The following is a 15,703-nucleotide window of genomic DNA, read 5'->3' as shown; positions in this document are numbered from 1 at the left end:
AGCTTTTAGTTTTTTCCGAAAACAAAAAAGACAAACCGGGCCGACCGGTCCTTCTCTGTTGCTGCCCCTAAGCTCTGGAACAACCTTCCCCTTCATGTTAGGTTGTCATCCACTTTACCAATGTTTAAAAGTCGTTTAAAAACCTATTTATTTTCCCTGGTCTATCACCTTTCATTTTAACATGGCGCTTTTGTGTGATTTGTGTCAGTAAGTCTTGATTTTAATGTTACTTACTGCTATTAATCCAGTCTGTGTTTGTACGACTGTGTATCTATTGTATGTGCAGCACTTTGGGCAACTTTTCTTGTATTTAAAAATGTGCTATATAAATACATTTTGATTGATTGATTGGTATAGCAAAGATTCCCAATGTAAAAAACAAAAGTTCTTTCATACCACAAAAATGCTTATTTCGTACTTTTTGAGGAAAAAGCAAAGATGCATGTAGATACATGCCATCTCTCTGCCAATCACTCTTCACGCATGCTCACTCATTATTTCCTTGCCTCCTTGTTCGGGGCTGTCAATCATGATATCAGCTGTTTCGATCAGCTGGTCTCCTCTAGATAGCACAAATAAACAATGACATCGTTAGCCTATCATCCTGCTGCTGTCTCTTTTAAATATGATTGTCTCTCTATTTAACTGCCATAAAGTTATTTATGTCATTGTTCAGTATGTTTGTTTACATGTTGTTATTTGTAAGGCTTGTTTTTAATGCGAATGGGTTTTTTGTTTTGTATAAAAAGAGAACTATTGTTGCGTGCTGTGTTGTACTGGGACGTGTTTGACTGTGGCACAGTGACAGCAGGAGGGCGCGAAGCGCCATAAGTCAGTCAGTGTTAAAGTAAATGAAGTCAAAGTGTTAAGTAAAGTAAACTAAGTTAACCAAGTTTTTCGGTTCAAGTTAAAGTGATCATCTTTGATCGTGTGTCCCTCTCGGTTGTGTGCAGCCAGTGAGGTACGTTATTCATGTGCATTCGCCATTGCGCATATTCGCGCGCATTCGCGTGTGTTTTTATGTAATGTTAACGTCTGATTGTTTTGTGTGTCTAAATGTAATTTAAACAGTTCGACGGTGGACGGAGAAGTTGGAGGAGGAAAAATCCATCAGTAGAAAGAACTAAAGGTGTCGTGTATTTCCTGGAGGGAGTGATACTCTACCTCCATGATGTTCGTGCTGCTGTTACGCACCCCTCCACGACGTTCGTGCTGCTGTTACGCACCCCTCCATAACGTTCGTGCTGCTGTTACGCACCCCTCCACGACGTTCGTGCTGCTGTTACGCACCCCTCCATAACGTTCGTGCTGCTGTTACGCACCCCTCCATGACGTTCATACTGCTGTTACGCACCCCTCCATGACGTTCGTGCTGCTGTTACGCACCCCTCCATGACGTTCATACTGCTGTTACGCACCCCTCCATAACGTTCGTGCTGCTGTTACGCACCCCTCCATGACGTTCATGCTGCTGTTACGCACCCCTCCATGACGTTCGTGCTGCTGTTACGCACCCCTCCATGACGTTCATGCTGCTGTTACGCACCCCTCCATGACGTTCATACTGCTGTTACGCACCCCTCCACGACGTTCGTGCTGCTGTTACGCACCCCTCCATAATGTACATGCTGCTGTTACGCACGCTCTCCATCAGCCCGGTGTCTGTGTGTTTTTGTTACGATCCGACGTGGTTGGTAAATGTCCACATTACATTTCTCTTGTCTCGTTTGCAGGAGCACGCCGACGTCCAGTTTCTCAGCAGAAGAGAAAGCATCTTCTTCCTCTTGTTTCCCTGCTGGGAATCTCACCGGTTACTCCGGGTCACTCTGTGCAGGTAACAACCTGATCGGCACCAAGCAGCCTCCGACTAAATCCAGCAAACTATCCATGAACACCACAGGGCCGAATGTTCTTAAGCTTCTCCCTCACCGGCGTTCCTTTGCCGGCTCCTCGTGGCAGCAGCCTCATGCGCTCCGCATTTATTTTATATCAGTGATGTCAGGCTGCTGCATCAGTAGTTTTAGGTGCTGTCCAAACTGTAACATTGTTTCATTCTCTTGGCATCCCCTGTTCAACTATTACCGTAAATTCTGTAATAGCGGCGGGCCTCAATTAGCCTACCTCTACTACAAGGGTATCTATAAGGCTCGTTTGAAGCGGGGACATTAGAGACACACGCAGTCAGGACGGGGGGTTGTGCTGAAATGCTATTGGTTGAGAAGTAGGAGCCAGTGTTTTTTGAGCCATAACCTCCACTGGGGTCTTGTTACTTTACATACCTGAGAGCAAGGCAAACTGGCGATGGAGCTGCTCTATGATGTCCACAGCCAGCAGGGGCCTGATCTCCTGCTGCATGATCTCATCTGTAAGAAGAGACACTGATCAGATGAAGCCAGATACACAGTAAAATGCCCATGAATTCCAGACAGACAGTGAAGGCAAACACATGCACAAAGAGTGAGTGTTCTCCTCCCTCCTCTGAAGAATCCAAGTAGCGTATAATCTGGGAAATAAAAGCAGCTGCGGTATGAATGAATATGAATCATACAGTCTAGGAGAGGGTGTGGAAAAATTCTCAAGGTATGCAGGGTGACAGGTAAACATCAAATCAAACAGGAAAATCAGTTACGCACACAGTGTTTTGTGCACACTGTGCACACGTACATACATTATTGTTCTCTTTTTCATCATATAGGTTGTTTTATTTAATTAAATATTCTTTAGTCCTATCCTGTCATCACATATTCTGTAACTACCCAGGCAATCATAGTAAGGAACCTGGAACAAAGAGTGTGTGTGTGTGTGTGTATGTGGCATTCTTTAGACCCTACCCTGCTCTGGTTTCATGATCATTTAGGTTCCTCTGCAGCCTGAATCTCTAAAGGCAGCGTACAGAGAACAAACGTTCTCTATCACTGAGAATAAAGACGTACATTAACACTGACTACAACATGCTTATAGCTTGTGTGCTAGTGGGGACGGACTGAGGGGGAGCACAATGAGGTGGTGAGCCTCTGTTCTTAGTATCTGAGTCTGCTGACCCCCAACAAGGATATCACAGACTGAGAAGTATTTGGTTGAGTTTTGCTGATCCATTCACTGAAGATCACGCACACGAAAACACACTCTGCCTGTTGAGCACCTCATATTGAACCACATGACAAACAGAGAGCTAAAGAATTAAAGGTTCTAATACATGTCATAGAGCGTGACGTGACACTAAGTCAGTGTGACGTATGGAGCAGCAGGGCCATGCAGGGAGGAGTTCTTGTATTGTTGGATCAACGTAGACAGGAGGGTGTGTGGACAGACATGGTGTATGACCACTACAAGGCTTCACACACACACTCAGTAGATGTCAGCTTGCGTTACAGAGGCAGTGAACACTGGCACCAGTGGGATACTGGATTTGGGAGATTAGGTTTAGAGGTTAGCAATGAGGAAATACCGTGACAAGGTTTCTGTAGATGCACTGCAATTAGCTGCAAGCTTGTTAACTGTAACTGTGTCTTTGTTTGTATGTCAGGAAGCTACTCCTGTTCAGTCCAACCACAAGTATAGTCTCATGAAAGCTAAATATATACAGAAGCATATAACTGCCGTATGATTACAAGAACTGGGTACTGGACTCAAAGATGGCGGACAGTCAGTTGAATGAGATTTGCTGGAATATGGTGTAAGCCACTGGGAAGGCGTCATGCAGCTTAAAGCAGCTTTTCTATAGCTTTGGGAACGTTTTACAACTATAAGACCCTTATGGATTATAATAATAGTAATAATGGTAATAATTGACCTTGTTTGCAGTTCAAGGTGTCTTGAACGTAGTTTTACAGATATAATGGTGGTCTATGCTGAAAACGCTTGGCTCTGTTAATACATCCATGTCTGTCAGTCACAACACAGCACATGCACTGAAACCACTGAAACCAGTTCTACTGCAGGTGGATCTTAAGCTCAAGGAACACACACAGCTGGTTCTCTGTAGAGTTGTGAGGCCAGCTGCATGAACTTAGTTTAAGACTAGTCTTAGATTTCCAGGTTAGACCAGTCTAATTAAGCATGTCTGTTGCGTAAATATCAAGACCCCCCCCCCCCCCCCCACACACACACACACACACTTGTTGTAAGCTGTGCGGTAGAGTTTGGAAGAAAACGTGTCTTCATGAAGGGGTAGTCTGAGCTGATGGCATGCTTTACGTTTGTCTCCATTGTTTTGGCTCTATAGTTGTGAATGGATGAGTGCGAGGCACAGACTGAGGCTACATGTGCATCTACAAGCACTGGACCATCAGATGAGTGACGTTGACAAAGTATTTGCCTGCTTAAAGCAGTGTAATTATAGTCCATATGGTGTGTCCATGTGGAGGTGTGTAGTCTTGTGAGTAAGATTACTCAGATTCTGCCTCATGTCAAACTAAGGTCCCGTCGTCGGCCATTTAAAAGTTAAAGTAGATTCTTTATAAACGAAATCATCTAACAGAAAAGATGCACGAGATGCATGTATGTGGTGTCCAAACACAGCCCCTGAGAGCACCCTGAGTGTGAATTTATATTAGTGCTGGGCAACGATTAATCGCATTGTTATGCACAAAATTCAATAATTAATTCAAAAGTAGTGTATTGCGCACTTTTATTTTAAAGTACTTCTATATGAACAAAAGTGCAATAACATTTGGTTTGCAAACACTTTAAACACATCAGGTTATTGTTAACAGCAGTATTCTCTTTACACAGCAGCAGTTATAACACAGTTATAATGATTCTGATAATAGATATTTAGCCGGTGTTCACAACTTTATCTTCATGTGTGTAAGAGATGAATTTAAATATACATCTTGAAAACTGCAAACCTATCTACGTCATGTTTTTTAAATATTTAAATAAATTCTCAGTAGCAATAACTAAATGAAATGCTTATTATACATATTCCAAACAAAAAAAATAATTTTAATGAATCATTTCTTTTTTTGGTATTTTGGTCAGACACATATGCAACGCTGATTACCGTAATATGTGTGCTATTTGTTATAAATGTACATGGAGGGACTTAGGACCCAGGGGAATGTAGGTGAAGGAAACAGCAAGAGACGGAAGTGTCGCCCGCTGCTGGACGGTCAGCGGCCGGATTTTGTGTTAAAAATGTCCACTTAATAATAAAAAAATAAAAACTGCGTCAACTCACGATAAAATCATTGTCGGCGTTAATTAATTAATGCGTTAACGCAATAATAACGCGTTAACTTGCCCAGCACTAATATATATATGGGACAGGAAGAGACACTAAATGATTAAGTGTGAAGTCAGACCAAACAGAGTGAGACACTCATGTCAATGCAGCTTTTATAGTGTGTGTGTGTGTGTGTGTGTGTGTGTGTGTGTGTGTGTGTGTGTGTGTGTGTGTGTGTGTGTGTGTGAACATTACCCATAACATGCTTGACACTCTTCATCTCAACACCCTCCTGGCTCCGACACACACACACACAGGCGTAAATGTAAATGCAGTAATCCCATGAAGTGACAGTAATCTCATGGTATCCGAAACCAGCGAGGACAATACAACATCCAGCAGCAACCCTGCAGCTGCTTTGTCATCCTCATCACCATCACCATCCTCTTCATCAACCAAGACTGTCCCGGACGTCCACACCAACAAATCTCAGGCTTTCTCTCTCTTTTCTCAGGTTTCACTCACACACACACAGCCGGAGCAGAGCCCTGAACTGTGTGTGTGTGTGTGTTACTGTGGTCACTTTTTCCAGCTCCAGCTGTAGAGAAACAGCGTCACCGTGAGCAGCAAATCAGAAGTTAGAGAGGGAGGGCAGACACACACTCACAGACTCTGTGATGTGTGTGAAAAAGAAAGAGATGGAGAGAGAGAGCTTCTGTGTGTCTGTGTGTGTGAGAGCTCATACCTGTATGTGTTGATCCAGTCATGAGTATCTATGTGCTGTTGTTTCTGTAGGGTTTTATGAGGTCTATGTTGGACTGCCATATATGACCTTTATGGACCAGGTGATGGACTGAAGTGCATTTGTTGGAGTCTCTAAGCTAACATTAAAGCAGCAGTCCAAATGGCTCTGAACCAGCATCTGCCAGTGAGGGTGGAGACTCCTCCTTCTGCTTGCTTCCTAACTATTAATTGGCTGGAGCGCCATGGTAGTTGTAGTCTAATAATATTAGAGGTCACTACTACGTGCCAATATTGTTTTGTCTATTTACACAAAACAAAACTTGCTCAACAGAAATTGTGTAATAGTTTTTGGACAACAATGGAGCTCAGAGATTGGAGACTTGACTTGAGACTTGTCCTCAAAAGACTTGAGACTCGACTGGACTCGAGATTTGGGACGATCATATATAAATATATATATATATATCAGTGCTGGGCAAGTTAACGCGTTAATATCGCATTAACGCATTCATTAATTAACGCCGACAATTATATTATCGCGCGTTAACGCAGTTTTTTTATTTTTTTATTTAGCGGACATTTTTAACACAAGAACCGGGCAGCGAGCGGTGAACAGCTGTTTGTGTGGCGTCACTTCCTTCTCTTCCTGCTGCTGCTGGGTCCGGATACTTGAATCTGTTTGGGCTGTTTTCTTTTACAAAGCAAGAATTATGGTCTGGAGAAAAGGGGATTGTGTGGCGATTGCTTAGCCCTGTTTGAATCAGTAGGGAACAGCTGCCTAAACGCTGCGGGGAGAATGTAGCGTGAGTTTTGCGTGTTGTTTTCCTCACTAAGCTAGTTTAGCATAGCCTCGCAGAACACACAGTTGTGTTTTTTTTGCTTCCGGGGTCAGACGCTGACCCGGAAACTAAACAGATAGACACCACTGTCTCAACCGAAAACATTATATTTACCACTAGTGCATTTATGCATTATCAGAATCATTATAACTGTGTTATAACTGCTGCTGTGTAAAGAGAATACTGCTGTTAACAAGAACCTGATGTGTGTAAAGTGTTTACAAACCAAATGTTATTGACCTTTTGTTCATATAGCAGTACTTTAAAATAAAAGTGCGCAATACACTACTTTTGAATTAATTATTGAATTTTACGCATTAACAATGCGATTATTCTCGATTAAAAATGTTAATCGTTGCCCAGCACTAATATATTTATATATAACCTTCTGCACACAACAGATGACTGTACGCTGCAGCAACATTACTGTGGTGACCACATCTAACTAGATTAATGATTATTGTGAAGAGACGAGTGAGCGTTTTCTTGCCACACTTGTTTGCATAGAGCGGTTGCTTTGCCATGAATATGAAAATGATCGGGTGGCTGAATCATTCGTGTTCCGCTGCCACCATCTGCTGGCTAACGATACACTGAGAGAAAGATCACGTTGATTATTCTGCTCGGCTACAGGCAGGTTACAGGTTTATCGTCGGTAACGTTACAGGATGATTACGTCACCGTTACACTGGGTTTGACAGGCCTGAGCGATGTGTTCATTTAAAACCAGTGTATTTATACAACACGTTGTTGTAAAATTGGTTGGTTACAGTTATTATTGGATGCCATATCATGTTAGCAATTTGAACGTTTGTCTATAGAACAATTTCTATCCATCCTCACTATATTCAGAGAAAAAGATTGATATAGCCTGCAACTAGGGCTGGGCAATATATCAATATTATATTGATATTGTGATATGAAACGTTTCCTGGTTTTAAAGGCTGCATTACAATGAAGTAATTCTGAACTAACTGGTACTTGTCTTTACTTAGTCATCATATCCACATTACAGATGATTATTTATCAGAAATCTCATTGTATAAGTATTTTGTAAAAGCATCAATGGTCAGCCTTACAATATCGTGTCAATATCGATGTCCCGGTATTTGGTAAAAAATATAGGGAGACTGGATTTTGTCCATGTCGTCCAGCCTCACTGCAGCATTAGTTTAGAACCAGTTCGTCATGAGAGGTCCATGAGCATACAGTCATAAATGAGCACATAGCAGGCTGATCAGTCCAGCAGTGTGCCAGATTAGCCGTGGACAGACATGGAGATGCACCCAAACACCTAATCTCCTGGCGGAGATAATAAGGTGTGTATCATATTGTTTACAAAAATACTGAAGGAAACACTTTCCATTGTTCTGTTCTCATTGCATTTGAATGAGCATTACAAAGTGCTAGAAGAATATGTAAACACACACACACACACACACAAAACCATGCCAGAACACATAAAGACCTGCAGGACACAAACATGGAAACACATGGACTAGTAGATACTGACACACACATACAGTAGGCACATAGAAAACTGCACATGCACACAAACACACACATTGTTTTGAGTACAATGCCTACGGAGCTGTCAGATTTGTTTTGGGAACGACTTCCTATAAGAGCATAAACACTACTGTATTCCCAGGCATGTGTGTCCATTATTCTCTCCCATTGTACACAGCAAGGGACAAAGCTCGACTCGTGGTCACACAACTAGATCACATTCTTCCATCACACACTCGGGACATCAGATCCTTAAATGAAAAAGCATTACACTTTTTCCCACAGGTCATTAGTTTGTGTTTGTCCACATCCCTGTATTCCGTTCATGTACTGCTGCTTTGCTTTTGCAAATTCATTTAGAAGGAAACGTAACTTCTGTCTGAACTGTTTACTGGCAACATTTTCTTGTAGGTAGGCGATTAGAGTGGACGTTTGGATGAACAGAGAGTAGGACTTTGACATCGGAGACAAAGGTACGCATGTTTAAGCCACTAAAACACAAGCTAAATTACAATAGCCTAGCATTCATGCTTTGTTTAGCCAGAAATGTACAGGATTATATGCAACAGGCGCAGCCGAATCTCCCAGAAAGGAAGTTGACTACTTCATCAATCCCTCCCCTGATGAAATGTAAACATCAGCATTTCATTCCATATTATTTCCCATCATCCTTTAAAGTGCTTGAGGAACAATAAAAAAAAAAAAGAAGGGCCCTCTGTGTGGAAAGATTACAGAATCAATCGTTTCAGCAAGTGGCCCAAAAACCACGATGTTTACATGAACAAAGCTCTCTATTGACCTTATTAATTATGAAGTCAGGTGACGTCGCTACCAGCTGAGACAGCAGGTGGCTGGTGTTGTTTCCACTTTGTGAATTTGTGAACAGATTTTTGTCACCGAAGTAGCTTCACAACTGTGCAATATGCAGTCACAGAACTTTACAGGTGTGTCGTTGAAATGAAGGCCATGTTTGAAGACGGTCCGAACATGGGGTCACCAAATGTACGGAGGTAGGAATTGGAGAAGGGGCTGCTGGCTGCATAACATTTTGGGGAATTGGCTTTCCTATAAAGTTGTTTCCCCAAAAACAAGTATTAAACTAGAGACCATGTTGCGATGGTGTTACACCAGCTGCGTAGCACTTTAATCGGGCCAGGGGGCGTTTTTTAAGTTTTGTAAAATGTTGTTACGTTTTGACGCTATTGCTGTGAACAAAATCTTTCCATAGACAGACAGAGAGACACGCGGCAAAGTACTCCAAACTTCTTCTGTGGTTCTTCCTCTACAGGTGTCTCCAGGATGTCTTCCACATTTGACCACGATGACTCACACACACACACTCACAAGGTGAAAACAACACCAGCGTCGCTGTCTCAGCTGGCAATGAGTGTGAGTCGCTGTCGACGGTCCAAGTGTTTACATGCACCATCTCAATAACACATCTTAGGTGTGCAGGACATGAACAGGATATTACTTTGTGTGAGTGTGTGTGCCAGTCGGGTACTGACTGTGGTGTCTTAGCTCATTCTACCTACCACTTAGCTGCAGGCTTCCCACACACTCACAATAGAGTGTGTGTTCGAGCTTACATAACAGAGTCTCTATGTGATGACCAGGAGTAAACCACAGGGCTGAAGATCTTTCTCCGCTCATTGTTAACAAACGTTTGGACATGTGTGCAGCTGCACTGCTGCTTCTATCTGGACTCATTCATTACTTTCCTTTATACTAACCTCTTCACCTCCTGCACTCTCCTCACACATTGAGAGTGACCCATGGTGTGTGTGTGTGTATGTGTGTGTGTGTGTGTGTGTGTGTGTGTGTGAGTGAAAGAAAGAACTTCAAAATGTGCTCGCATTAAGAAGCTGTGTCCACAAAGAGCCCTTCTCTCTGTGAGAATGGTTTTATACAAGGCTGAGGGTTATAAAAGGCCGCTCTCTTCCCTCTCAGCAGACCTGCAGTCTGCTGCTGCTGCTGCAGTCAACATGTGACCCCTGAGCCCGCAGGACCTGAACATCTCATGATGTGTCCATGCATGCACACAAATACATTGCACATTTCTTTTTCTTCTGTAAATGAAGTGTAGAGTTTGTATTTATATCACAGTGCGTCCTATACTTTCAGACAAGACAACAAGTATGACACTTAAGGCTTCATTTCCCCTTAGCTAAGGGACTTACTTAAGGCTGTTGCTCAGGATCCCTTAAGGGTTTCCTTGAGGAACTGTAGAAAACATTCTACAGTTTGTATGGCAATGTCACCTTCTCTGGGTCTCACTGAGGTTAAAGGCTGATAAAGCCTCTGGGTCCAATGGCTCTTATTAAAAGACACGGAAGATGTAAATGTAACTTTTCTCTTTTTATTCTCTTTGCTGTCTTGAACACGAGCAGTTTCTCAAATATGTGATGATTTCTATGAGGAAATTGCAAAAGCAGAAAATAGACGCTCTTCACACACGAAACATGCGCACACACATACACACACACACACACACACACATACATACATTGTGAAGAGCCGGTGTTATTTTTGGGTGGTTGCTCCTCAAGGTCGAGGGGACGGGGGGGTTTCCTATTGGTCCTCAGGAACAAGGCGTCAGCGCATGAAGACAATCAGAGGATGTCTTGTGACAAGGTCCGCTGATAACAGGGCTCACACACACACACGTACACACACACACACACACGGGTTGTCTCACCACAAACGCACATGGATGTCATTACCCGTCTGTGGTGTGAGAATGTGTGCGCTGGTGTGTACATGTGTGTTGCCTTTGTTGTCGTCACCATAAATGTAAGCATGTTTGGTCTCAGAGACTGGAATAGAACACAGAACCTCATTAATCAGCACACTAGTGATGAGAACGCAGACAACAAACACATCCAATAATTAGTATCTAACCTGCGTAATCACTTGGTATGTAATCCAGGACAGCTGACGTAGTATAAAGATTGACAGATTCCATGTTGGGAGGCGGTTAGGGGGGAGGGTTGGTCTCTAAACACTGGAGACCCATGTTTGTGTCCCGTGTCTTATGTGTCACGTACTTGAGTAACCTTCCGTAGATGTCGTAGCCTGAACCATGTTTTGTTGCCTACTAAAGGGAAAATGCGTGAAAAATAACAGAAACTTCCTCATAAGATATCATAGGAGCCGTTGTACGTATGAGGATACATTGCAGTGTTACGTTACATACGTTACGGTTATATTCTGTCTGAAGGGGAAAGAACAACAGAACAGCAGATGACTGTATGTATCCCTCTCAAAGCAACGCAGTGAGAGTCTGCGATGGAACATAGAAACTGCTCACATGAACGTGCATTCAGTAGACACGCTTCATATGCATGTTTCTTGCATGAAAGTGGCACGAATGGGTTTCAGTTATGTGACACTATCATAAAAATGTAGTTTTAAACTTTCTGTCAGGATGTGAACATGTCTCCCAATAAGGCATCACAGTATTACACACTTTAGAAGGTGTACTATGGTGTATTAGGCTTTGTTTATACTCTTGTATTTTGGAGAATTCCAACTTTGTTTTGAGCTATCTCGTGCATTCTTGATCTCACTGGACCTTCCTAAATAAGTCAAATCTGAGTAGATCATGGATGGTTGTGGCTTCATTGCTTTCATTTGTTTTGATGACTGTGTGTCATATTTGTTGGAACAGTGTGTTTGTATGACAGGGCTTTGATCTGATGCTCGACATCCTCTTTCATTAGAAAATGATCAGCTAACAAACGTACCCAGCCTATCCTGAGAGCAGGGAGGTTCAGTCTGCTCTGTCCAACATGAAAGGATTTAGTTCCATGTACTGTCGGCCAGGGCGATCTTAAATGTGTCACATTGTTTCTGTTGACGTCCTCTCTCTGCCCACTGTGAAGAGATTTGGAGCGTTCCCCCTGAAGTCTGTCATTATTCTCCCTCTGAGGAATGTAGCATTGCTTTCAAAACTGCCTGGAAGTCAGCTTCATCTTAAAAACAGCTGCTCTGGAGCTTTGCCCTCCTGATGAGTTTGAAATGAAGAGATTGTCTGCAACTACCTTTTTTTACTGCAAAAACAAACTGTGGGTGGAAGGGAAGGCCTACAGTACTGGGAATTGGGTCTTTACAAAAACAAATTCATAACCTTTAAACCGTTAACCTCCTTTAAACACGCTATGTCTGGAAAACATTCATCTAACGTCTTGAATAGCATTTGGCCTGCAGCTGCTGCTGACTGAGGCCTGAAGAACAATGAAGTTTTAAAAAGCCTAGAAGACAAAACAAGAGAAAAGGTGTGGGTCAGGAACTACTCAGGCCTCCTTCTTACCCACCTGGCATCTGTTATAATCAAGGAGCAACACCTTGCTGTACCCCACAAAGCTAGGAACCCCCAGGAGAGCAAGACGAGCAGTTGGTGTAATAAATCCAGACGTGGGTACTATGAGAGTGATATAGTCAAATAAAAGTACTGTCACTTTAAAGACATTTTACTCAAGGAAAAGCAAAATTACATATGTACAAATGTACTTGAATAAAAGTAAAAAAGTACGCTGGAGAAAAACATTTAAGTCAAAAGCAAATACATTCATCAACCTTCACTGCCAGCAAGATTACAGGTTCCTCTATCCTGAGCCAAGACAGTGAAATGTCTAATCACTACTGAAATGTTATTTCGTGCCATGCAGCTGGACGTACGTCCATACTTCTGTCTCGTGAACGGGATACCTCAGAAACACCTGGACTCCAGGTTGACCAAAGGTCACTGTGATCTCACAAAATGACTCGAAAATTCACATGGTATTCATGACATTTCACACAAAACGATGAAGTGATGACATTTTGGACAGACATTGATGTAAACTGCAACATGACTGGTAGGTGGAGGCATAGAACGGCAAGGTGCTAATTACAGTTTTTTTTTATTTCTAATTTCAACAGAGTAATCCAATAGTGACATCAAATATGCTCGACAGCCACCTGGATGGTATCATGAAAACTCAAATCAAATGCCAGCTTCAGCAGAAGGTCTGCAATCACAGGTTTCATCAGGTCAGTGTGTTCATTTAGCAATACTTTGGTTTAGGACCAATCAATCAATTCCCATCAGCATCAGCTGTACTTTCCCGCAAAGTTAGCATGATAACACGCTAAACCAAGTTGGTGAACGTGGGAGACTAAACATCGTCACACTGCCATTGGGAGCATGTTTGCATGCTGACATTAGCTATTATGTCAGAGCAGCTATAGCATGCTGTAGTGTCACATCAACATGAGACCGAGTCCCTTCAATGCATCGGCCTCAATAACAAATACTCAAGGTGGCAATCACAGTCTGTTACAATCTAATTGATTTAAATCTTTACAGCATTTCATTTACTGAACCAGGTAAAATCGTGAGACTTCCAGTCCGAGTCAGTTATCTGTCCTATTTATGTGTGTTAAGGTCGTCTCCTGTTCTGTAATGAGACAAGGCGAAACAGAAGTTAGTCTACCATCATGTGCATCATAAATGTTTGAACCGTGTCAGCTCATTATATAATCAGACAGGATGTAACTATGGCAACCTATCAACCATGCCAGAGCTCTCTTTGATTGATAACACAGCGGTGACACTGCTCCTATTCAAACCAGGTTGGTTCATAATTTCTAGCTGCTGTCAATGATTACACAGCTGTGCAAAGACATTAGTGCACCGCTCAAACAAAACCAGACCGAAGACACTAAGAGACGACACAAATGGACATGCTGAGTGGAGGATGGAGGGATGGGTGGACGTACGTGACTCAGTGTCCTGACACACCCTCAGGAAGTGGTGGAAAGACTCCATCTCCGCGGCGGAGATCCGTACGGTGGAAAAGGCCGGTCCATGTTTACCACAGCGTGGACAGCGAGACGGGGGGGTCTGGCACCGCAGCCTGCCTGGAGCGTCCATCTGCAGTCATTCCTCAGCCTGACCTCACTTGGGTGTGTGTTCCTATCTGCTACATCTACCCATCCGCTGTCACTGGCCCTGCAGCAGAGACAGCGGAATAAGCCATGTTTCCTCAATGCCTCTGCGCTCTGTTACTGACACACACACACACACACACACACACACACACACACAGGGACACAGTGTAGCAATGCTACAGCAGCTGTCCCTGCATGTGTCCCTCTACAGAGCCAGCAAGGTGCCTCCAGCCTCCCTGCTCCTCTCCCTGTCTGTCTCTGCGTCATAATCTCTGCGTTAGAAAGTAAAGCCTCTTACAGGACATATGCCTGCCTGAGTGACTCCCACAAACAACCACTCCCTGCTGTGAGAGAGCCACTACACACTGATGCCTCCATCGCAGTGCCCAGGTGTTATTTTTAGCCCCAGAGCGACGGGATTACAGTACTGCAGCCGACGGAGACATGAGGCACTGACATTTAATCTCACTTCAAAACTCCTACTTTACAGGTGGCTAGATTTGTGTCAGCATCTCATGTGACTACAATAACCAGTCACCTGTCATCAACATCTTCTTCATTCATTCAACTGCTGCTTCCATCTTTCAGTGCCCCATACCCTGTGCTATTTCTAGTCATCAAATCAACCATCATACACCATCATACACAGTGCAAGGCATAGTGAAATGATTACGCAACTAATATACAGTGTATATATAGACACTCAGTCAGTGCAGCCAAAAATGCATGACCAGCTTTAAACTACGTGTTAGATATTTAATATTTTAATAGTTTGGGATATTTCTTTTTAGGTAAACAAGTCAATCAAGTCTCTGGCGTCGTATTTTCCTTTTTCTGCAGCTATAATGCTTAATTTGTTACAATGCCAAACTAAATACTGCAACTCCAGTGGTGAAACGTAACTAAGTACATTTACTCATGTGCTGTACTTAAGTACACATTTTAGGTCCCATTTTATTCTTCTTTATACTTCAACTCAACTACATCTCTACATATTTATGCCACTACATCTATTTGATAATTTGAGTTAGTTACTTAAAATGTAATCAAAAGATAATGTATGATTATGGATAAGGCTGAATGATCCCTTGATTCACAAGCTAACCCAGCAGGGTGCAGTCTCAGGGGTCAAACCCATCTTCAGTCTGATCAGCGTCAGCATCACGGTCGCCCTCAAAGACTGTGTAAATGTAACTCCTCCTAACATGTTGGTAAATAACTGTCTCTGCATTTGATTATTGTTTATTCAAGTGTTGAAATATTGTACATGCAGTTATATAAATGTAAAAATATATTCAAGCACATTTCTGTTATTATAACTTAAATCCTTTTAATTTAGGGTTAAACCCACATTACTCTATCAAACTTTAAAGAAAATAGCAAAGACAAATATCAAACACAAGTTATTACAGTAACTTTGAAGCTTAAAATCCTTTCAAGGGAGCGTTTGCACAATCCCACATGAAGTATTTCATGTGTTGTAAAGCCACGTTTAAAGTCTTCAATGTAC

The 15,703-nt window shown here is 42.5% G+C and overlaps 1 protein-coding gene across 1 annotated transcript in view; it reads right to left on the bottom strand.

Annotated features, from left to right (window-relative positions):
• mcf2l2 (MCF.2 cell line derived transforming sequence-like 2) overlaps positions 1-15,703 on the bottom strand; it is a gene marked incomplete at its 5' end in the record, with an annotated part of 115,974 nt that overhangs the window by 86,636 nt on the left and 13,635 nt on the right. Inside the window, one exon of the mRNA XM_079158007.1 lies at positions 2,280-2,363. Coding sequence (XP_079014133.1) covers positions 2,280-2,363 — 84 coding nt within the window. The remainder of the gene's footprint in view (positions 1-2,279; positions 2,364-15,703) is intronic.

This window comes from Pholis gunnellus, assembly GCF_910591455.1.
Source record: "Pholis gunnellus genome assembly, chromosome: 4".
Classification (NCBI taxonomy): domain Eukaryota; kingdom Metazoa; phylum Chordata; class Actinopteri; order Perciformes; family Pholidae; genus Pholis; species Pholis gunnellus.
The sequence above is the reverse complement of the archived record's forward strand: the minus strand, read 5'-3'. Positions and strand labels throughout refer to the sequence as shown.